This window comes from Schistocerca piceifrons, chromosome 2 (assembly GCF_021461385.2).
Source record: "Schistocerca piceifrons isolate TAMUIC-IGC-003096 chromosome 2, iqSchPice1.1, whole genome shotgun sequence".
NCBI classification, from domain to species: Eukaryota; Metazoa; Arthropoda; class Insecta; order Orthoptera; family Acrididae; genus Schistocerca; species Schistocerca piceifrons.
The window spans coordinates 135,009,211-135,034,936 of record NC_060139.1 but is presented as its reverse complement, the minus strand read 5'-3'; the positions used below and the strand labels follow the sequence as shown (position 1 = coordinate 135,034,936).

Genomic DNA, 25,726 nt, shown 5'->3' with positions numbered 1-25,726 from the left:
TTCTGGCCACAATCAGTGAGTTTTTTCCCTAAATACAGAAACATGCATCATTTATTGAGGTCTTCAGGCAGTGAGGTGAGAACTGGCTGAAGAAGAGAGGAGACTTGTTTTTTTTTATACATTTTGGAGTCCACCAAGTCGGGGTTTTTGCCATTCTTTGAAGCTGTTTGTTTGATTGTATTTAATTCACTTTTGAAAGTTGTCGTCACTCATGGGGATGGGTGGGATCTGCAGGTACTCCAATGTCTGTAGTGATAGTTTTCTGTAATTTACAGGGAAACTAGATGATCTACCGTAAAATAATGGAAATCAATCAACATATCAATTTCCCCAATTCATTACTGAATGATGAGACACAGTTCTCTTACTCAGCACTTCTAATGGTTGATATTACTCATAATCCCATCTAGGCCATGTTGTAAATTACCCCCCTACTCACATACACAATTTCTTCTGCCTAATCTCAATTAATACATCTTAACCTACTTTTAATATTGGCTCTGTTAAAGATAAGATCATTTTGTTCAGCTACTTCCTAGGAAAATGTCACCAGAGTTTACTGTTCACTTCATTTCCTTCTCAGAATAATTGTTGTAATTTGTTATGTAGTTCATTATTTAATGAATCATATTTTGTCTCAGTTCAATAATTTTACATAACATCTGATGATAACACAATAGCTGAAAACTGGTTTGTAAAATAATAAACATTATACCAGTGTCATGTGTTTCATTCAGAATAAATTACTTGTTGTCCTCATCGTACTCCAATCATGAGCCCTTAGCTCACCAGTGAGGTGACATATGTGGACGACAAGCAGGAAAATTAATGGCTTTTCTCTATATCCTGATTTCTTAAGTGCCCTGGTGCTATGTAAAATAACTTATTTTCCTCTGCCTCTGTAAGAGGAGAAGAGAATCAGGCATCGCTTAGGTTCTGTTCTTTGGAAAGTAAATGTGCTGGTTAGCATGGGGAGTATTCAGTGAATCTTAAGCATAATTATGAGCAATTTTGTGACAAACTTCTCATCAGTGCCCTCAAGGTTACAAGCAATTCTGGATCTTAACCTGTAAATGTCTCGTGTCAATCCTGATACTCTTGGGGAATATCACTGTGGGAGTTCAACCACTCAGACCCATTTATATGAACTGTGACATTGCTGCAGTATACAGCTAGAATGTTATAAACCATGGAATTTAAGCAATGTAGTCCAGTATATTGTTATTCCTAAGCACAGTAAATCTAAAAAGACTGGAGAATGACAAGTGAGAATATTAACATGGTCTGTATCAACTGTTACTAAATACACTTAATAAATCGTTAATGCCCCTATAGCTTTACTTTATATAATTTTGCTCCACTTTAGGGCACGGCAAACAGTAGTATGGAATAATCGCAACTGCTCTGTCAACAACAGGTTACAGCCATGAGGAACTGCTGCTGTTGTTGGATGGCAAGTAGTGGCTCATCAGCCTCGGCAAAGAGGTAGGGGATCAAGCTAATCTTATATGACTTTGTGGATAGCCTAATCTTCTCGCAGTGAACAGCATCATGATTGTGACAAGTGGTAGTTTGACAGTGTTGTAAACCATGCAATCACAATCAAGTGGGCACCTCATCAAAGTCTTTTAGAAATATAGCAGATGCATTCAGTCTGTTCCCATGACTGGTGGCTACTGAATTTGAAAATACTTAATATAGCTTCTCATCAAAAGGTCAGAAATCTCATTCAAATTTTAAAATTAAGTGTTGTATTCCTCTTTCGGGGGAAAAGACAGGGCATTGTATACAGAAAACAGTTACTTCAACTTTCTTTTTGGCTGCTAAAGTGTGCTTTTCTAGATGTAGTTGTCTCCTTAGTGTATTTTCCTGGCCTCAGGCAAGGTGGAACCAAGCTCACTCATAAAGTAGTCACAACTGCACACCTTTTCAGAATACATATTCCAGCTGCCCCTCTCTGTGGTGGTAGAAAATTGGATTCTGGTTTTTATTGTAAGCAGAATAAGTGAAGTATTTAGCCACTGCCTGGGCAATGTAATTAGGTGTAAGATGAAATCTGTTTGGGCTTCCAGCTGCATCAAGTGCTTACACATCCATAACCTTTCAGCTGAGTGCTTCTTGATCAATGACAAGTGGTAACAAACTTTCTTGTAGTTGCTGCCATTTTTACATAACCACAGTGCTGGTTAGTAACACCAGCAGTGTCATTGCCATCCAGTGGCTAGATTCCACACAGCACTTAGATGGAAACCACTTTTTTGTCTCTGTAACTTTTTAAATTAGAGTCAAAGCATGTGATACATTCTCAATAAAGACAGAAGTTTGCAGCTAAACATAACATGGGACCTGGCCACCAAAAATTTATAGCATGGGTGGTAGAGATAGGATGGAAACACTGCCTATATAGCGGACTGAGCACCAGTGACATCACAACTAGCACCACTACTATACAGGAGGGACATTAATAAAAGCGACAAACTGCAGGGACAGATTCCTGACTGGAAATGGAGGAAAAAAGGTCATATGAACCCCTGTCGAAAAATATATTGTTGCCGCAGTAGATGCCACTGACAAATGAAAGTTCCTGTGACCATGTGCTGTGTGATTGATGCAGCATACTGTAAACAGCAGAATGATTCAGTATTGATGTCAGGAACAAGCCAAGGTGGTGATGGTGTATGGCCAAACATATGGAAACTGTCGAGAGGCAGCACGGCTATACCAGGACGAATACCCTCACAGACACCAACCACATCACACAACACTTCAAGCCCTTTTTGGCATTTGTGTGATAATGGGTCCTTTCAGCCAGAGGAAAATGCAGGGAGCCTGTGGACTGTGTGTACACCTGTACTTGTTTTGATATAGCCATGCTGCCTCTCTACTGTTTCCATCTCCTTGACCATACACAAACACCATCTCAGCTTGTTCCTGACATGAATACCCTACATTTTAATCCATCCAGCCCTGAAAGAAATCTCTCTCAGAAAACCCTTCTTGCAGCTGACAGCTTAACAGTGCTTATGAAAAGTAAAATCAGTTTTGTAAGATAATGTTTGTGCTTTTAAAACTGCACTGAAGGAAAAGCACTTTCTTACACTTTTAACTTCATTTAGAATTTTAACAGTTCCAGTAAATCATCAGAAGTCGCACATTTTTATGTTTTGATTTGTGGCCGTAGACATTTAAAATGCATTCCTCCTTATTTTAAGCACACTTGTAACTGTAGTAGTCCATGTTGTTATTTAACATGGCAGCATGTCCCAGTTCTTCCTGCTATACTGATGAAAGATATCATGGAGAAATATAATTTTAACTACTTGTATATTAAGAACAATCCATTGTCAGTGAATTTTCTGCAGGACAGAATGTGAGCACAGGGCATCCACAAGACCTGATGATGAGCGGGTGTCTTTACCTTGCAAAGGAGAAGTTGTTTACACTTTGCAGTCGTGCTTGGGGGATGCTGTAGACTCAAGAGAAGAAGGGACCCGACGATAACGTCTAGCCCCAGAACAAATGAAGTTATATTATGTAACCTATTACTTACTATCTTGTTATCTGACGGCTTATCATATCTAGACTGGCTACAAGTATATAAAAGGCAACCGTAAGAAGATGTTCTAGGTAAACAATATTATGAACAGCATCTGGGTGACAGAACTCTTCATGAAGTAGGTACCCTCAGGAAGGCAAACGTAAGCCTGAGTAAAGTATACCACTTCATGCCCACTACTGTGCACACTTCAAAGTACTGCTGCATATGGAAGCAACAAGCATACGGCATGAATTCAATTTTTCAGATGACATTACATTTTAGGACACTGTTGATACGTAATGTCTTTGATATGTACGAGTGCAAAAAAAGAAAAAGCTACTGTGAGTTAAATATGAGGACCATGGTGGACAAGTCATTGGCCCTCCTCTACCAATTGACTACCAATTGACTAGGAAAAAGTCAGATTTAAGGGTCCATACCTAGCCACCAAGTGAAAATGTGCTGCACATCTACATAAAGAACCAAAATGCTAGTGGGCTATCTAACAATGCTGTCAAGCATGTTTGAGAAATTCAAGAGTACCACTCAGCATTTGTTTATCAAAAAATAAAACAGCTATAGCTATATTGTTGATGAGTCTACACCGAGTATTTATTCTCCAGGAATGCTGAGGTTAACAAAGAGGGTTTTCGTGTGACCAGTAGTGAGCATTGTGATTATTTTCCTTGCCATTAGGTACGTGATTATTTTCCTTGCCATTAGGTACGAAAAAGGCTTCATCAGAGCGCTGTAATGTTGTTTAGGATGCAAAAATGATTCTTGTCTGGGCATCTTCCCTTAATGCCCGATAAACATATATGTGATAGGGACATAACAACTATCATGCAGCCAAGAACTTTTTCGTGGTGGATTTGTTGTACTGACTGTTCTCGATGCCCTTTTGTCACATATTCATAGAGTAATTAATGCAATAAATGCACCATGAACAGTTAATGCAGCTAACATGTAGCACTCTCTAAACAGTTCTGTTTACTATTCTCTGTATAAAAAGATGCCACTCAAGGTTTGTAGCAGTATATAGTTCATAGCAGTGCTCTTCTATCATTTCTAACACATCATCTGATTTGTTTGTTATGTTGGTGGTCAGCTGTACCTGGCTACTAGAATGAATCTGCACCTCCACTTGTTGAAAACTAGGTGTGACCAGTGTGGATGATTTTGATATCTCTCTCCATAAACCAATGTTGCTTGTAGGTGACTCTGGCAACATTTGCTGAGTTTCCAGAGGTACACTTGGGAATGCGTCACCTTTAACTTTTTGAATCCTCAGAGGGGGAAGTAGCTCATTTTATTTATATTAACAGGCAGAAAAATCATCCATCAATGACATTATTAGCAGAAACAGTTAATGATATTAGATTTTATCTATATCTGGTGCATTTGTAAATGGTATGTTGGAATTACTTTTAGGTGTCATAACAGATAATCTCAAAGTATTTTTCAAAGATGGCCAGAATTCTAACGTACAATATTATTGAAATGTTTCAACGTGTAAATGTTAAGAGCCACGCAAATATTATTATGTATAAATCTGAATCATTTGCTTACTTTACGATGTGTGTTAAAAGTATGTTATAATTTGTTCCAGCAATAATTTGTAAACATTAGACATTGGCAACAGGTCACTACAGAGTACCACTTAACTTTCTTGCAGAAAACCAGCACTGCAGGGTACTATACATAAATCAAACACATCTTTGTTAGTAAATTCCATTACTGAATGAAAATCATAAAGTGAAAACCACCACAGAAACCTTAGACAGTGTACCACCACCACAACAACTAGTTTGATTCGGTATTGGTACTAGCAGTGAGGAGATGCAAGTTATGCCTTTTCTATACTACTAGTTTTACTCCATGTTATCCTTTAAAATTGTGAAGTTGAGTTCATTTTCCAGCAGTTCCCAGGTATTGTAAGGTTCATCACTATACTAGTCCTCTTTTCTACCCACAAAGGATCGAACACATTGTTTCTGACAAGTACCTGTACTATAATTCAGCAGCACCTTATACACTGTCCAGTCACATTATTGTGACCATTTGTCAAAAGCCTGAATAACTCCCTCTTGCAGTGAGGTCCACTGTGAGGAGTGCAGGAAGTGTGTCAATGAGTTTCTGGAAGGTACTGACAGGGATGTGGTGCCTTGCCAGTTCCAGTTCCGTGGCCTGTTGTGCTAGGTTTTTCAATTGAGGATCCACTGCTTGAACAGCCCAATGGAGGTGGTCCAATAGACTCTCAATTGGATTTAAATCCAGGGAATTTGGTGGCCTGTAGAGTACTGCTCTTTGAACCATGCGCATGCGCTGCGAGCTGTGTGACATGTTGCATTGTGTTGCTGGTAGGTGCCATCACACCAAGGGGGGAAAAAAAACTGCGTGTAAGGGTGGAAATTGTTCCCAAGGATAGATGCATACCTGTGTTGATCCATTGGGCCTTCCAGAATGATGAGTTCACCCAGGGAATGTCATAAAAACATTCTCCCAGACCATAACACTCTCTCCCCTGGCCTGGAGCCTTCTCACAATTGTTGAAGGCTGTTTGCTTTCAGACGTTTCATGCTGTACACGTCAATAGCCTTCTGTCCAGTGGAGGATAAAATATGATTCATTTGGAGAGACCACCAGTCACCACTCAGTAGACATCCAGTTGTGGTATTGGCATGCAATTCCAACCTCCATTGCCAGTGAAAAGCAGTCAGAATAGGTGCCTGAACTGGGCACCTGCTACAGAGGCCCATATGCGGCAGCATTTGCTGAATGGTCTTTGAGGAGACACTGTTGATAGCCCCTTGGTTCATATGGGTGGTCAGTAGCTCAACAGGTCACCCATACACATCTCTACAGCCATCATCCACCCTTGTCATCTATAGCCCGTGGTGAGCTTGGCACTGGTTTTGGATTGTGCCATTTTACCATGCATGGTATACTTTAACTATGGTAGTGAGTGAACAGTTTACACACTTAGCCATTTCGGAAATGCTTCCTCCCTTGCCCAAACACCAATGGTCATGCCCATTTGGACATCAAATAAATTGCTCTGTTTCTGCGTTATGACAATGAGGACACTGTTTCCCGTGTCCCCCCCCCCCCCCCCCTCCCCTCAGGACACTTTATATGCCCTACACTCCTAGTACTACTATCTGTGAGTGATTACTGCATGTTAATGTCGAACAGAGGTCGTAGTCCCATTAATGAGACTGGACCATCTATAAGGTACTCACTGTTTCAATTAATGTGATATCTAATTTTAGCTTTCAACATTTGACATAAATAGATAGCATGGTTCTTATATTTTACAACTTCGTGTCCAACAATTCTTAAAATAGTCTGGTAACTTTAACCTTTAGTGTTGGAAGTTTTACAATATTTTCATGAAAAAATATGGACTACTGCAATCTGTCAACAAGATGCATATCTTCTAAGAGAGGAACATAAAAATATTCTTTTGGGCGTCAACAGCAACTGAGTCAATTTGTGGACAAGGAAAGGCACCTTCATTAGCATGACAAACTGTAAACAGCAATAAGGCATGGGTCTATCACTATACACCATAATCCAAGAGAGGGAGAGGATGGGGGCGAGGTGATGAATGATCATAATGCTGCAAGCTGTTGATCACTGCGGTACTACCACATTATCTGTGACCAGTAATTAATTCAGAGCAATCTGCTTTCTTTGCATGTTACGGTGGAGCTGCAAAAAGCAAACTTGAAAAGCAATAATCTCCAGGAATTTCACTTGACAGCTGTTTAACTTTACCCATACAGTCCAGATTCATTTCCATGACTTCCACAAGTTTTGCTCAATTGAGGAAACTTTATGTGGGTAAATAATCATGGATAATCAGGGATGATGTAGGTATTGAGCTGTTGGTGTACTGCTCTTCTTTTTTCAATCACGGGATCAAGATGCTGCCATTCTGATGGGAAAATGCATTTTTGTAGAAAGTAAATGTGGAGAAAAATTGCATACTGCCTTGGCATTTTATTTGGCAGCAGTAAATGTATTGAAAAAACCTCCAGTTCAAATCTGAATAACTGTCAGTCATTTAGTGCTTAATCTACTACTCAAAGAAAGACTTTCAGCAATAGCAAGACATGCTTTGGTGATTGTACCAGGATGCTTCACCTGCAGACAATGCAAGTCTGCTATTTCAGTTGGATGTTTCGAGGCTCATGTGAGCGAATATACACATTTTTATTTAATATATAGCTTTATTTGTTAATACAACAATTTACATCTTACATAACATTAACATGACTAGTTGGAATCTGGCATAACATATTCTCTGTTTTTTGTTGAAAGTGAAAGTATTTTTTCGGGGCATCAATCTGCAACATGGTGGTTATGTCTCTTTCACAAACTTCAATCATCTGAAAATGGTTTCATGGTTTGCCTGAGTTTTGGTATCCTTGGATTATGTTTCACCATTTTGTAAACAAAACATTTTCTGCGTCAACTTTCAGAAAATTTTTAATGTGTGGTGATATTTTGGTGTCTTTATGTCAACTAGGCTTGTCCCACATATAGGCCTACACCAAAAATAGGGTTGCATATGTTTGCTGTAGACTGAACATTACTGCGTAGTGCGAGTGACCCTATGGTCAAGCTGTTGCTGTCTGGAAATGGCTGAGAGTTAGGGATAAATTTTGACAACATAGTCTTTAGAAAGCAGTGACCTAATGCTATATTTAAGTTAAAATGAACAGTTTGGATCGCAATAATATTTGCTTATTAACCAGTTTTGGCTTACGTACAAGTCATCTTCAGAATATTTGGTCCCCTTTGGCTGGTGGTGGTGGTGGTGGCTCGTCAGATTTCTCATACATCTGTATGATCGTAGTATCACGAGAAGTCCAAAGAGCCACCAGCACCAGCCTTAGGGGGCCAAATATTCTGAAGATGACTTGTACATAAGTCATAATTGGTTAACAAACAAATGTTATTGCAATCTAGACTGTTCATTTTTAAGTTAAAAGTTAGGGGTTCTGATGGTAGTAACAGTGAAGCTATTAACAGATGTTTGGTTCATTATTCTGAGAATTTTCCTACATCTACATACATACTCTGCAAACCACCTGGAAGTGGTGGAGGCTGCCCTATACCACTACTAGTCATTTCATTTCCCATTCCACTCACAAAAGCCCGTCTCTGAATTACTTAGATGTCTTCCTTTAATCTGACATGGTGCTGGTCCCAAACACTCTCACAGCACTCAAAAACAAGTTGCTCTAGTGTCCTACATGTGTTCTCCTTTACAGATAAACACCCTTTCCTAAAACCCTCACAATAAACTGAAGTTAACCATTCGCCTTCCCTACCACAATCCTGACGTGCTCATTCCCTCTCATATCACTTTGCAACATTATGCGCAGATATTTAAACGAAGCGCCTGTGTCAAGCAGCATAATACTGGTGCTCACTCGAACATTATGGGTTTGTTTTTCCTACTTATCCACATTATTTTTTTTTTCCTACATTTAGAGCTAGCTGCCCTTCATCACACCAACTTAAAATTTTGGCAAAGTCATCTTGTGTCCTCCTACAGTCACTCAACTTCGATGCCTTCCTGTACACCACAGCTTCATCACTAAACTACCACACATTGCTGCCTACCCTGTCTGCCAGATCATTTCTGCTAATAGTGGTCCTATCACACTTCATTGGGGCACTCCCATGATACCCTTGCCACTGATGAACAATCCATCGAGTGGGTTCTATTATTTAAAATGGCTTCGAGCCACTAACCTATCTGGGAACCTATTTCACATCCTTGTACCTTTATTAATAGTCTGCAGTGTTAAATGCTTTTTGTGGAATCTCCCTGTTGGCCTTCATCCATAGTTCACTGTATGTCACATGAGAAAAGGGTGAGCGGGTTTTTGCATGAGGAATGTTTCCTAAAACCATGCTGATTCGTGGACATGAGCTTTTCAGTCTCTAGGAAATGTATTATATTCGAACTCACAATATGTTCTAGAATTCTGCAGTGTGACACCAAGGATATTGGTCTGTAATTTTGTGGGTACGTTCTGTTACTGTTCTTATAGACAGGAGTCACCTGGCCTTTTTTTTTTCAGTCTCTTGGAACTTTGCACTGGGTGAGAGATTCGCAAAAAATGCAAGCTAAGTAAGAGGCCAATGCCATAGTGTGAAATTTAAAACTTGGCTTTCATTTTGCAATCTTCTACTGCCACACCAACTGGTCAACAAATGACACCACGGCAGCCATAGACCCGTTTAGTGCTTTTACATAGAAGCAAAATTTTCTCAGATTCTCAACCAGATCTTTTGCTAAGGTATGGCAGTGGTAGATGCTATATGCTGCTCATGTAGATCCATTCAAACGCATAAATCTCTAATGACCGTAGCCTGTCATTATTTGTGCATTATTCTCTTTTGAACCCAGAGTGCACCACCATTTGATTCATCATTTTCCGAATTTCAGTGTTAAAAGGGCTTTTTTTCTGTCCATAATCCACTAACCTGGGCATACTTGTCTAGGGCATGATTTACAATCTATATAAACTTTAACCATAATTCTTCTATGTACATGTTACTGGTACTGCTTATCTTCTCTTTCTAACAGAAGCCCTCTCCTAGCCTTCTAGACTTATTTATTAACTTTCGTAACCATAGTCTCTATGATGGCATCACGATCACTAGCCCCTGTCTATATATTGGTGCCAGCAGTAATGTCCATCCTTTTTGCAGCTTCAAGGTCTACGATATTTCCATTGTGTGTGAGTTGCCAAACTAGAGGGTCAAGATAGTTTTTGGAAAATGTTTTCAAAAGTAGCTTGCAAGACTGTCTGTCTGTACCCCCTGATTGAATCCATAATGTCCCAGTCTATGCTCAGTAGGTTCAAGTTGCCTTGAATGAGTCTTGCAGGATCTGGCTAATTCTGCACTACTGACTGTAGACTTTCTTTGGATTACTGTAGAACTGTCACAGTGGAATCAGGTGGCCTGTAAAAATTTTTTGTCAACTGCAATGAACAGTCCCTCTCCTATGGCATCTAGTCCGTCCTTTAAATATCTCAGAGCTTTCTACTTCAGATTTCAGCCACCTCTCAGTCCCTAGAATTGTTTGAGCATGAGAATTTTTCTGGAAGGCAGTAAATTTGGAAACTTTGTTACAATTACTATGACAGTTTACTGATAAATTTTGGTCTGATTTCGCTATCTGCGTATCAACAGGTGATTGTTCATCAGAGTACCTCAAATTACTCCCTAGCCTAAACAACCCGCTCCAGAAGTACTCTACTAGCCAAGTAGCTGTTTGCTTTGTGTAGTGCACCCCTGACCTATAAAGGGGAGCCCTATAATTCCCAATTTAATAATGAAGGTCCAGAAATCTGCAGCCAAGAAAGTCACCGAGTTCCCATGAGCTATAAAAGCAAAGCTTGTGGTACAATGCTCCCAGATGTCAGTTTCTCTACAAACTTCAAGCTGGAGGGAATTCAGAGGGTTGATGACCTTAAGGTTACCATTAGCAGTTATGGCTCAGTTGATTACTTCAGGTGGCATTATTTTTGCTGGCAGGTAGTGAGCAGAAGTGTTAAGCCACTGTGCCTGTTATTGGTGCTGAGGGAGTCTGGTTTCCATTTTGTTTTTCGGTAGTTGTCCTCTAACTGCCTTTCTCCGACGTAGATCTTGGTAATCTACCAGTATGTGGACCTTTTTTTTTTATGTATAGTAATGGAGACAAATGAAAGTTCACCATATATTTGTCTTGATCATAACATTAAAATAAAAAAAGTACATAACCTGTTTGAATTACTGAGCAACCCTCTTCAGTTCTACTGAAAGAAGAGGGAAATAGTTATCAGAAGTGATAACATCCCCCTTACTAACAATCATTTACCTCTTCTTTTTGGGGATCATTGTTCAACAAGTGACAATGCTTATCTAACTGCTCCATTATATTGTGTTCAAAGTAAGTAAGTTTATAAATTTATTTTGGATCATGTCTCTTTAAATGACAGTTACGTGTTACAAAAGAAGAAAGTTTGAAAGGGACTGGTAGGAGCAACTAGTAAGTTTAGCAGGTACTTGTAGAAAAGTGTAGCTGTAAGGTGGTGGTGGTGGTTAGTGTTCAACGTCCCATCGACAACGAGGTCATTAGAGAAGGAGCGCAAGCTCGGGTTAGGGAAGTATTGGGAAGGAAATCGGCCATGCCCTATCAAAGGAACCATCCCGGCATTTGCGTGAAACGATTTAGGGAAATCACGGAAAACCTAAATCAGGATGGCTGGAGACGGGATTGAACCGTCCTCCTGAATGCGAGTCCAGTGTGCTAACCACTGCGCCACCTCGCTCGGTGCAGCTGTAAGGCTGTGTGAACATTTTTTAAGTTTTCATGTTTCTGTGAACCAGTAATGTGGTGTAGTTCAGCAGGAAGTTGATTAATCCTAGTCCTCCCTCAACCAGCTTCAACTTGAAAGCAACGTATGACACCATACAAATTTTCTTCACCACAGCAGCCAATATTCAGCATGCTCTATAGTTCAGCAAGTCTCTTTTGGGACACTGAAGACCTGTGTCATCTACCACAATTTGGATAGTACATACATGTTTATTTAATTTTACTGTCTGTGCTAGTATGAGATTGCTGTTGAAATTTGAGCCTGTAGTCACTCATCATCATCATCTCAGTATAAGGCATCTGCTTCACTACATTAAATTACAGAACCTTTATTTCTTCAAGATTTCAGGAAACATTGGAGATTCAGTGCTTCACACTAATTATTTTCTTGACTTGTTAATGTATGTCCTATACTAAACAGGTCTTTCTCTTACAAGATTTGATCAAGAGGACATGTCTCGATAATTTTCTTAGTAGGCAGTAGGGTGATACAGCCAGCTAATAGTCCGAACTATTAGAAGTTTTTCTGTCTTTATTTTAATGACCCTAGAAGATTCAGAGGAAGTAAGTGTCAACCCAAGCAAAGGCACAATACGTAGACAGGCAGAAGAGAGGCACGTGACGCAGAGGTTGCCAGCTATTACTTACTGCCTCCGTAAGTATCTTGGGCACCTTGAGCCACAAGTAGTTATTTTTAACAGACCAGCCTACAGCACAATTGACACAAGGCTCGCCAGACCAAACCCTATTCCATCTAAGCTGCTTAAAACACTCACAATTTTGAACCATCCAAAGGGCTCGTGCAAGTAACAATGTCATGATTATGGAGAGCAAGGTCAAGATTCCAAGAAACACGAACCAGTCCAAAGTTTAAGACATCCTTAGCACTCTATACCAATGTGCTGCATTGTCTTAGAACACCAGTGAATGTGTAAAACAATAAATAAAACATACTCCAAACGTGCTCAACAAACATCGCAGCAACAAGGGACAACATGTAAACAGCTTTGAGCAGAGATAATTATACACAGGGCACAAATCTGAGTTGGACATAAGCTTGATACAATATTGATTGCTGCCTTGCTTAAGGAATCATCACAATTTGCTTGAATCGATTTACAGCAACAATGGAAAATCTAAATCCAGATGCTTAGGCAATGATTTGATTCCTGCTTCTCCTGAATAAGAGCTTTATAACTTAATCACCGTACCATCCAACATCACTTGGTACACAAGAGTCCATTACAAGACTAGATTAAAATTACAAACATACCTAATACCTTAGTACAGAAAGGAAGAGAGTGGAGGCATGCTGAATGAGATAAGATGTTGGGAGGTTTGCTAACAGTGTTTCTGTTATTAAAAATACCTGCCACCACACACACCAAAAAAGATGGGTTTCAAAGGAAAGGCAGTGAGATTAAAGTCCCAGAGAAATTTATGGAACGAAAACGTATTAAATAATTATAGTAATCTATAATCAAATGAACCAGTCACAGTACTTTAACATGCAACCTTGTGTTTGGAGTTGTGTTGCATTTCCTTACCTTATATGGGCATTGATCCGAAGTTCTACACTTTTCGGCAATATCGTTAAAAGAACTAAAATAATATGGAATGTGCTCGTCGGGAAGATTAATATTCGAAAAATTGTATGTTACGCTGGCGCGTATAACAACACTAATAATAAAACAGTGTTGGATGTAAACAGATTCCCACGACGTCTGTCAACAAAAACAGAATGCCATTACTATTTTTGAGTGCAACGCATAACACATCTGCTTCTACTGTTACTGCTGACAGTCATGCATGAACATTAACGAAGAGATAAACTTGTGCCATACCATTCTGTATGGAATGAATTTTTAAAGGTTCTGTACAAGAACTACAAAATTGCATTACAAATATATCACAAAATACTGCCGGTATCACAGCTAAAATGCTGAGCAAAATGCGCTCGCGCGGTTAGAAGTTTAAAAATACAAATTATATAAATTGACACATGACAGAACACCGCACTAAACCTATTATGGTATTTATTTTGAATTGTGACACAAGAAATACACGTGGTCGATATACCACAGTTTTTCACTTTGTCGATTTCAGTGATCTCTAGAGATGACTAGTCGATACACGAAATGTCACGCTGGATCAGCTGTAAGTTCTGTATAAAATATTATATGGATTCCAGCTAGTCGCCAGGTCTAGCTCAGTTGTATTGATTTCAGCTATTTATCACTGCAATTGACATTAATCTCTCACCTTTTCATATGTGCGAAAATTAAACTGGGGCACAATTCCTTGGGACACCCATTTGAAAACAGATGAGCATTTCAACTTTTGCTTTGGTATCCTAAATTTCAGTTTTGTTGTATTCATGAGTGTTTGTACACTTAACTTTGGAGCTACTGATTGTCGTGCATTCGCATCTTGCACCGACACATCCTTCAGATCTCATAACGTGAAGTACACGAACATAGTGATTTCAAACGTTGAGTAGAACATTGTCAGTTTTCCGCAACAGCTGCAAGATGATAATACAAGGTAGAAATACTTGGCTTTTACTGATAAAGAAAAGATACCATTGCATATGCGACAATGCTATGGCCCTACGATCTGATTCCTCTTCATTGGTTTTAGAGGGAAGCACTCAATGCTGCGAAAAGCCCCAGCTTCAGCAGATGATAGGCGCTGACAAATTGGCTCACTATGCACCACTATATCATTTAGTGACAGCATCTCATCATCTGTTCATCCGCCTGTCGAACAGCAATCGCCAATGCGCAATGCATCCGATGGGAAAAAATTAAGAGTCCTTACTGGAGAGAAGCACAGAACGATATTTCACTAAGAAAATTATTTGTTTTTTAGGTAACGAATGGTAGTGGGGCTGTGACAGTTCTGGGCCAGCAACCATTGTAACCAGATTTCCTCTCCCCTTGCCCATTCCCTCTCTCGCCCTTCCACCTATCCCCTACAAGGGGTGTCCCTACCACATCCCACTTTCCTGTTCCGATTTTTCCCTTTCCCATATGATGTCATGGATTGTTGACAGATAACCCCTTCCCCCTTTGACACAGACCTGTCAGTGCAGCTTGATTAGGAGTGCTCGACTTCGTTAGGTGTGTATCTTCCAAGCTCGCTAGAGCTAACTTAATAGGAGATTTCCAACACAGCTTTAGAAGTGGTCAGAGCACCATATCTGCAGCAGTACAGTTTGTACACTGTCTGATGGAGAAAATAAATGAGGGATACGAAACGGCAGGAGTGTTTTTAGATCTTTCCAAAGCGTTTGACAGAGTCCATCATGGCGCTCTTTTAAGTAAACTTGCTTATAATGGTGTCAGTGGGAAACTGTTACTTTTAATAGAATCTTACCTTAAAGATAGACAACAATGCACAGAATTTGTGTATGATAATGGAGAGGTAATTGCAAAAAGAAGATCAAAGATAAGGAACATAAATTTTGGTGTGCCACAAGGCTCTATCTTGGGCCCCTTCTTGTTTATTTGCTACGTGAATGATTTCCCAAAAGTATTAGACACCAGTCATCGTATTAGTATGTATGCTGATGACACCTCTGGGGTTTGCTGGGCGTGTAGTAATGATGACCTAAATTCAGTGGTACAGAATTTTGTTGAAAAAGCCCAAACACATTTTGAAAAAGAAAACCTGAGGGTCAATATTAACAAAACTAATTTAATTTATTTTAAGACAAGTAGTTCAAGTAAAAATACTGTTCTAAATGAGGACATTCAGGAAAATACCTGTTCAGAATGTAAATTTCTGGGGATATATATAGATGACAGACTTTCATGGAATCAGCAAATAGATCATGCCTGTGTTAAAATAACATCTAGTCTGTATTTACTAAGGAGTTTAGTTCAATATTTAGATATCGAAGCAATAAAAATAGCGTATTTTGGGTTGGTGTATCCCCATCTATCTTATGGAATTGTATTGTGGGGTGGGTGTAGCCAATACAATATAAAAAGGGTATTTGTATTGCAGAAAAGAGTAATAAGAACTATGGCAAAATTAAGACCCAGAACTTCATGTAAAAAGCTGTTTATTAAGTTTAATATTATGACTATCTATGCAGTATATATGTTTCAATCAATATTATTAGTGAAAAAAGACAAAAAGTGACAAACAGGAATATGGAAATCCATGATTACGATACAAGACAAAAATCAGACTTTCATATGGTGAGCAGACGAGTGAATCTAACAACAAATACCCCATTCATTAAGGGAGCAATATTTTATAATTCTCTGCCAAACAACCTGAAACAGCTTTCTGGTAGAATTTTTAAAAACGAGTTAAAAAAATGGCTTGTATTGAAGTGCCCATACAGTATGGTGCTGACATGATTTGACCTCAGGAATGCTATATTAAATATACTTCAATGATATTTTACTTAGTAGCATGTAATCTATTTATATTGTGTATCAATAATCTGAATGTAATTATTATAACGTTGCCCATGCATGTTAAATACATGTTTCGAGCTGTAAGATAAATAAATAAATAAATAAAAGTGTGTGAATCTTCCACTTTCTGAATTAAGTACAACAATAGCTTAATTTTTCAGAACAGTGAACTATTGCATTCATCTCACTTATAAACAGATGGGAGACGTTTTACACGAGTGTAGAATCGTGTTTAAAAGGCTAAAACAGTTAATGACGAGTTAGTAGTCAAACTATATTTAACCATGTGATGTTTAAAGCTTTCCCGGCATACTGATTGTTCCATAAAAACACGGGAGAACTGCCGGATATCAGTAACTTCTACAGTGGCACTCACCTGAAGATGGCCAGAAGACTCTGCGCCGAAATATCGTGGCAGGACGTTACTGATATCCGGCAGTTCTCCTGTGTTTTTATGGAACTATATTTAACCATGTTCAGTCTCTATCAGAGTAAGCAAAAAGCAAAGAATAAAGAGCACTGTCACTACAATAGCATCTGTGGTGGTGCGCAGAATTCTATTTGACAGATGTGAGAACAATACACAGCAGGTATTGGAAGAGAAGGCTGCCAACACTTATAGGTGACAGTGTGTGCGTGGTAGTGGGATCACTCATGGAAAAATTCCTGTAGTAGTTGTTGCTAGAGCAGCACCTTTTTTAGATTCAAGTCAACTGATAGGTATCCCTGCTTAATGGAAATCCCTCTATCAAAAGAATCACCTTTAGAGGAGGTCAAGAATCCAAGTAGTCAAGGAATTAGCATAATTCATCAGAATATGAGAGGTATTAGAGAACTGTTTATAGTTCATGACTCTGTCATTATTGGTATATTGGAGCACCACTTAAATAATCCGACAATTCGTAGGCTTCCTTTACCAGGATACAGTTTAGCTGGCTGTTTTTCAAGGAGTTCTTTGTGGAATGGGGGAGTGGCCACGTATGTAAAAAATAGTATTCCTTTTGAGTCTACAGACATATCACAACATTGCACTGAACAGGTATTTGAATGTTGTGAAGGGGTGAAACCAACTTCTAATTGTTGTTGTTTATAGGTCCCCTAACTCTGACTTCAGACCATTTCTGCTCAAGCTAGAGAGGGTTTTTGGTTCACTGTATAGGGAGTACCAAACATTAGTTATATGTAGTACTTCAATATTGCCGGCCGCGGTGGTCTAGCGGTTCTAGGCGCTCAGTCCGGAGCCGCGCAACTGCTACGGTCGCAGGTTCGAATCCTGCCTCGGGCATGGATGTGTGTGATGTCCTTAGGTTAGTTAGGTTTAAGTAGTTCTAAGTTCTAGGGGACTGATGACCACAGATGTTAATTCCCATAGTGCTCAGAGCCATTTGAACTTCAATATTATTTTTTGTATGTGATTGTGCAAGAAAAACGACGTTGGAAGATCTCCTAAATTCATATGATCTGATGTAGATTGCTTTTTTTCCAACCAGGGTGCAGGGGAACTGGCACAGCCATAGACAATATTTCTGTTCATTCTTCATTACTAGATGGGCATTCTGTTAGTAAAAGCTGCGTCGTTGGACTGTCAGTCCAGGAGCACCAAGTCCCACTTCCTGTAGTCACGCTGCCAGAGTACTGGGACTCCGATTGTCACAGCCACGAGCTGTCTCGTCATGCTGGAGAGAACTGCACACTAATGAAACATGTATACTACCGATTTGGCTACCTATCGCAGAGTGCAGGATAGTGATACTGATTTCCACTGCTAGTATGTTGAGGGGCATGAATGGGAAACAGTGGTTGGGAAGGGATTGAGACAGGGTTGTAGCCTATCACTGATGTTATTCAATCTGTATATTGAGCAAGCAGTAAAGGAAACAAAAGAAAAATTTGTAGTAGGAATTAAAATCCATGGAGAAGAAATAAAAAGGTTTGCCAATGACATTGTAATTCTGTCAGAGACAGCAAAGGATCTGGAAGAGCAGTTGAACAGAATGGACACTGTCTTCAAAGAAGGATATAAGATGAACTTCAACAAAAGCAAAACGAGGATAATGGAATGTAGTCGAATTAAATCAGGTGATGCTGAGGGAATTAGATTAGGAAATGAGACAAAGTAGTAGATAAGTTTTGATATTTGGGAAGCAAAATAAATGATGATGGCTGAAGAAGAGAGGATATAAAATGTAGACTGGCAATGGCAAGGAAAGCATTTCTGAAGAAGAGAAATTTGTTAACATCGAGTATAGATTTAAGCATCAGGAAGTGTTTTCAGAAAGTATTTGTATGGAGTGTAGCCATGTATGGAAGTGAAACATGGACGATAAATAGTTTAGACAAGAAGAGAACAGAAGCTTTCGGAATTTGGTGCTACAGAAGAATGCTGAAGATTAGATGGGTACATCACGTAACTAATGAGGAGGTACTGAACAGAATTGGGGAGACGAGGAATTTGTGGCACAACTTGTCAAGAAGAAGGGATCGGTTGGTAGGACATGTTTTGAGGCATCAAGGAATCACCAGTTTAGTATTGGAGGGCAGTGTGGAGGGTAAAAATCGTAGAGGGAGACCAAGAGATGACTACACTAAGCAGATTCAGAAGGATATAGGTTGCAGCAGTTACTTGGTGATGAAGAAGCTTGCACACGATAGAGTAGCATGGAGAGCTGCATCAAACCAGTCTCTGGGCCTAAGACAACAACAATAACATGTTATTTGTGATAGTGCTACACCCACAGCTCATGTGACCTAAGTTAAAAAGACAGGAGAATTTGAAAATGCAAGAAACAAACTTAACCCATTTGGTTAATGTAGGAAAAACCAAAATTTTTCTAAGTTTAAAATGAGCAATAGCCCACACACACATTATGCAGGAAATTCAAAACATCTGCATAGAGAAAGGCTTGTGCAATAGCTCAAAAGCCAGAAATAAAAGGATTTAGGTTCTATGTTCATAAAATTCACCACAAAAATATGTGTGTGGTAGCTATTCAAAGAGGCACTGACATGCCTTAACCAGAGTCAAGCTACAGTTCTGTCATAAACCCACCAATCCTATATGCACCCACAATGAATAAAGTGCATTTGAAAACGAAGTACGTTTTGAAGCAGCAAGCCTGACACTAAGCCTCAAAAGTATTATTACTGCTACCTGCAGTCCAGGTTAAATGCAGTTCAGTTACAGTCTCACACTTATCGTAGAGCATCGTTCTAGTCACGTGGTTGGGTCTCATGTGGTGCCACTGGCTGACAGAGGAGTCACACCTCTACAGCCCAGAACCTGTTGCGGTTAAAATTTGCATGAGCCTGAAAAATATATCACATATGCTCCGCAACACTTTCAGTGTTCAAGTATTTACAGTGATGTAATGGTTTGTTAATGTTTCTGCAATGAAAGTTCTCAGAAATAAAGATAGGAAATTACAGAATATGATGTTCCCGACTATAGTAGTGTTCTACACGTACTGACTGCCCTGTAAAAGATAGGAAATGACAAGATATGACGATCCATACTGCAATTTTCTTCATCTACTGCCATGTAGACATAATGCAATGGGAACTTCACTCTTTCTACAGCCTGAGCCAACAAATGTAGTACTATTTCTGGATCATTTCGCTCAATATAACCTACGAAGAGTTTATATACAGTCAATGAATTTCACATTAAATTTTTTCCCTGATGTTACAGTTTTGTTTGGACTAGACGTACCTCTTATGATCCGAGCAGGGCAACTCTAACTTCAACCAATATCTGCTGTCATGGTTACCTCATTATCACTATAAACAAACCTCTAGAAGTGATTGTACAAGCATCATCTATGCAACCTCCTTTACAGTACATGGCATTTCTTTAGAATCGTGCCAATAAATGTGTTTGATTCGCTTTTCCTACTCCTACTTTATGTGATCGTCTAATTTCTTTTTGCATCATACCAAATCCCCTGCCTTTGAACCTATGCTTCAAAGAATGGTGTATGTTCACTCATTATTTTTAAGCTCAGCAAATGATGCAGCATCAAGTGTTTACTAAATTTTTGTCTAATTCCAGTTCGGTACTGAAATCTTTTTTCAAATTATTCAAATATAATGTATAATAACTACTATGAGTTGATGAATGGGTTGTCAGTGAAATGTGTCTGGTTGGTTTAAGGGAAAGGGGAGGGACCAGACTGCTCAGTCATCGATCCCTTGTTCCTATAAAAAAATCCACAAGGGAAAGGATAAAACACACAAGATTTGTTGCACAAGACCTGGAGAAAAGAAACCCCACAAGAACTACAGAAGGACGACAAACACTACAGTTGTTAAAATAAGATAAGGAAACCACAGGGGGACGCAAGAAACAGGTAGAAGGGACTAAAACAATAGAGCAGACGACCACAGCTGGCTGGTCACAACAATAAAAAAGGATAAGGCAGCCACTCTGCAACACTTTAAAACCTCCAGCCTAAAAGCACTAGGGTAGAGGACACAGATGGACAAAGGACATGCACCAAAACTTAGATGGAACGATAACCCCCCTCTCTCACGTATAAAACGTAAACCTAAATCAATTGATGAGGTGTTGTCAGCTAAAACAAATAGTAACAAGTCTGGTAACTGAAAATTCTGTCGCAGGTCAGCTAAAGCAGGACAATCCAACTGAATGTGGGCCACACTGACACTTGGTTGGGTCATTACAGCAGAGGACATAGCCGTTGGTCAGCCAAGTGTGGCCGATACAGAGCCCAGTAGAGGACCACAGAGACCCTGCAAGAGACCCACATGGAGGAGTCTCACGCATTTGTAGTCTCCTTTATGGCACACAGGTTATGGGTGTACCTAGATTATGCCATTTCGTTTCCCAAATCCCTAAATTCTTGTGGTATAGTACCGAGTGCAGGTCAATTTCAGAGATGCTGATCTCCAGAAGCAGTTTCTGAGTAGCCTGTTTGGCCAGCCTGTCAGCAAGCTCAATTTCCTGTGATTCTGATATGTCCCAGGGTCCAGACACACACCACTGAACGATTGAACCGTTCCAGGGTCATAGACAGACTCCTGGATGGTCGCTATCAAAGGATGGCGAGGGTAGCACTGGTCAATAGCTTGTAAGCTGCTCAAGGAGTCACTACAGACAAGGAAGGACTCACTGGAGCAGGAACAGATATGCTCAAGAGCACAGTATATGGTCATCAGCTCTGCAGTGAAAACAGTGCAGCCATTCGGCAAGGAGCACTGTTCAATTTGTCCTGTGTGAGCATAAGCGAAGCCAAATGACCATTGAGCCATCGGTGTAGACTACTTTAAAGCCCCGGGAAGCATCAAGAACTTAGAGAAAGTGACAACAGAGAATCTTAGGAGGAACTGAGTCCTTAGGGTGGTGTGTAAGGTCCATCCAAAGCTGCGGTCTAGGTATATTCTGTGGAGGTGTATGTGAATGGACCTGTAGGATAGGTGATAAAGGAAAGAACACTAGTTCAGACAGAAGGGATCGGACACAAACAGTGATACTAATCCTTGACCTGGGCTGCCGATGCTGGAGATGGATCGCTGTGGTTGGGAAAAAGGAGACATTTGGATGATCAGGAGAGCTACGAATGTACATGGCCTGATTGGCGAGCAGTTGTCGACACCTGATCTGCAGTGGAGGGACCCCAGCCTCCACCAGCAGGCTGATCAGACTCGTCCTATAAGCTCCCACTGCTAGCCGAACCCCACAGTGGTGCACTGGGTCCAGCAATCGCACTGTGCCCATCAAACCATAAACCTGACTCCCATGGTCAAGTTTGGACTGAACAAGGGCTTTGTAGAGCCATAGCAGTGTAGAGCGATCTGCACTCGAATTGGCGTTGCTAAGGTAATGGAGGCCATTAAGGTGCTGCCAGCACTTCCACCTACGCTGATGAAGGTGAGGAAGCCAAGTCCATTGGGAGTCAAAAATCTGTCCTAAGAATCGATATTCCTCCACTACAATGAGTGGATTGTCATCAATGTAAAATTCTGGTTCTGTATAAACGACACGACGCCGACAGAAGGGTATGATGTACGACTTCACAACTGAAAACCGGAAGCCATGGGTTAGAGCCCATGACTGTGGCTTTTGGATGACTACCCATAGGCGTCACTCAGCAACACCAGTACTGGAGGAGCAATAGGAAATGTAGAACTCGTCTGCATACAAAGAAGGTGAGGCAGATGACCCCACAGCTGCTGCTAGACAGTTAATGCCTATTAAAAATGAAGAGACACTCAATACTGCGCCCTGCAGGACCGCATTCTCCTGGATATGGGGGAAACTACAAGAGGCACAAACTTGGAAACAGAAAGTACAGGATGACAGAAAGTTTTGGATAACATGGACCCCAGAGACTCCACTCATGTAACCTGGCGTGGATGTGGTGCCATCAGGTCATGTTGTAGGCTTTTCTTAAAACAAAGAAGACAGCTACCAGGTGTTGGTCTCTGGAAAAGGCTGTTCGAATGGCAGACTTAATGGACACTACGCTATCAGTGGTAGAGCGACCCTGGCAGAAACCGCCCTGACACAGAGCCTGTGACTCCAGGAACCAACACAACCGCCAACTCACCATACTGTCTAGCAGCTTACAAAGAACTTTGGTTAGGCTGATGGGCCGATACGTATCTACATCAAGCGGGTCTTTACCGTGTTTGAGCACTGGAATGAGGGTGCTCTCCCACCATTACGACGGGAATACGCCATTGCTCCAGATGCAGTTGAAGATGATGAGAAGATGTCGCTGGTAGTCTGACGAGAGATGTTTAATCATCTGAACATTGATGAGACCTGGCCCAGGACCCATTGGGGCAATGTGCAAGGGCGCAGAGGAGCTGCCACTCAGTAAATGGAGTGTTGTATGGTTCACTGTGGTGTGTAGTGAACAAGAGGAGTTTCCCTTCCATCCACCGTTTGAGGGTACAAAAGGCAGGGTGTGGGCTAATTCTCTGACACAGAGGACAAAGCATAGTGCTCAGCAAAGTGCTTGGCAATTGCGTTTACATCGGTAGACAACGCATCATTGATGTATGTGCCAGGACGCCTGTTTGGATCTGGTACACAAAGACACACCTGATCTTTGTCCAGACTTGCAAAGGTGACGTATGTAATCCAGTGGTGGAGATGTACCTCTCTCAATATTCCTGGCAAACACGGGCACAGAGCTTCTTCAAAGCTATCAGGTGCTCCAGTGATGGGTGCCGCTTATGTCGCTGTAGAGCCCACCTACGCTCTTTAATGGCCTCACTGTCTTTCTCCAGGGGCACCCTGACAGATGAGGGATCGAGTTTTCTGCAGCAGAAACGATCTTTGTGGATACTCTGTTGACCGCCTCATCAATGTTACCAAGAGTAGTAGGGCAAAGAGAGCTTGGCCCTTTGTTGCATTGTTGCTAAATTCATTCAAAATGACAGCCATAGGTGAGCCATTATTGCAGTGACATCGAGGTGGGAGGTTAAAATTTTGGCGGGAAAATAGGTCAGTTGGGCTACCTCAACTAACAAAACCCCCTCCCCTCCTCCATCTGTAAATTGGCGGGAAAAGGGTTCAGTTTGTGCTGAGTTGCTGGATAGGAAAGACATGTCTTTATTTTGTGTGCATTGCTTCCCTCCCCTTCCCCATCTGGAAATTAACGGGAAAGGACTCAGTCTGTGCTGGGGTGCTGCATGGGATGGATTTAAGACTATATTTTGTATGCATTGTTTATTTAAACAATTTGAATTGTCATAGGCAGTACCTTCATCAAGTGTTCTTCATGAGGTCCAGAGACCAGTTGACCTAGTTCACAAACCGGCCACCAGAGGGTGCTGTCGTCCCTCTCCCCTCCCGTGATGTAATCCAAGACAGCAGTGGGAAAAGGGTCCAGTCTGTCTAGTTGCTGGACTGGTAAGGCAGACGTAATTGTGTACTGTGTTCAATGTATGAGACGTCTGTACTGGAGAAGGAGGAGTTTATTGGCATCTGAGGGCTGTGTCAATCGCATTGACATTTGGTGAAGACGAATAAATTTCATGAAATAACGAATATGGTCTAAGTTATGCTTCGCAACTCATACTGACAAATGTGTGTGCTGTAAATGTACATCATTCAATAAACGTCCAGTCAGCCAGTTTTCCAAAGAGGCAAGATGTTCACCCACTCTAGTGTGGGGTCTCTTCCAGAAGGCCCAAAGACTCGGGCAGGCAACACGTTGGAGCTTACGCCATGTAAACGTGGTAGCTACTAAGCACTTCCTGTCGCATTGGAAATAACCGCAGCTTTCCTCCACCCCATCCTGGGCTCACGGATATCATCTGTCATTGAACGCAACTGCTTCAGGAGTTATTACATATGGTGTTGCGGAATATTTTCACATACATTAAGTTGAAGAATTCACAGGAACTAAATGTACCACTGCACAAAGAGATGACGTGAGAATATTTAAACAGTTACGCATTCTATTCGAAGGAATAGCGACACCGCCACACTTGAACACAGACTCTAAAAATATCACGGCACACTTGTGAAACCGACCCTGTGATACTTCGGGTGATTTGTGGGAAATAAATTTGTCTTTGAGCTCATGCTGCTTCAGGAGTTACTAAATCCAGTGGAGTATGTCTCTAAAAGCACTTTCAAAAGTATCGCTGCACAGTAGTTTGCCTCTAACATGTGCCTGAACTATTTCTCTGCAGTGTCTTTTATTCCAGGAGTAATGTAATAAAGTACCCATGAGAGCTTCTATGAAGTCTAGAAGCTATGGGAGAGGTGTACAGTTGTGTTGGCTGGTCTTGAGACGTGCCTGGATAGATTAGTCGCCAAAAACGCTGCACAGTATTTTGTGTTTGCAACGTATACCGCCACACTTGAACGATGACTCCGAAAAAGATCGATGCGCACTTGTGAAACCTCCATGTAACACTTAACAAGATTTGTGGGAAACAAATCCCGAAACCGATATCAGCTACAATATATGGTTTTACACACCAACACGATGATGTTTGGACTTCGAAATAAATATCTCTGTAGCTCCAAACAGGACGCTCACCACTTTTCGAGTTTTAGCAGCTTGCTTGAAGGCGCTGCCAGAGAGAGAGAGAAAAATTTCTAAGTCCTACAGCTGCTGTGGTGTTCATCACTTTTCTGAAATGGTGAGTGTGCTTAGTTTATATTTGCTGCTGTTGGAGTCACGGACGTTAATTTTTCCTCACTTCTCGAATCACAGTCTAAGCACAAATGGGGAAACCAGAACAATTACACAAACAGAATTCGAAGCACTCTCCAACAGACAGGAAAAATTCCTGGAATTTTCAGTGAATTTTCGGTGTCCTACAGCTGTTGGTCTGGAGATGCTCTAAAGCCACAACGGTGGATGAGGAACAGCATCTCACCAG

General features: G+C 40.7%; 1 protein-coding gene across 2 annotated transcripts in view; it reads right to left on the bottom strand.

Moving 5' to 3' along the window:
- LOC124777973 (EGF domain-specific O-linked N-acetylglucosamine transferase) overlaps positions 1-13,989 on the bottom strand; it is a 164,025-nt gene extending 150,036 nt beyond the window's left edge. The window contains exons 1-2 of one of the 2 annotated variants that reach the window (XM_047253534.1): positions 13,772-13,989; positions 13,475-13,651 (exon numbers count right to left, since the gene is read on the bottom strand). In XM_047253534.1, the coding sequence (XP_047109490.1) occupies positions 13,475-13,651; positions 13,772-13,774 (180 nt within the window). In that variant the 5' untranslated portion in view covers positions 13,775-13,989. The remainder of the gene's footprint in view (positions 1-13,474; positions 13,652-13,771) is intronic. The other variant, XM_047253533.1, reaches the window with a different exon arrangement.
- Positions 13,990-25,726: the final 11,737 nt, after the last annotated feature.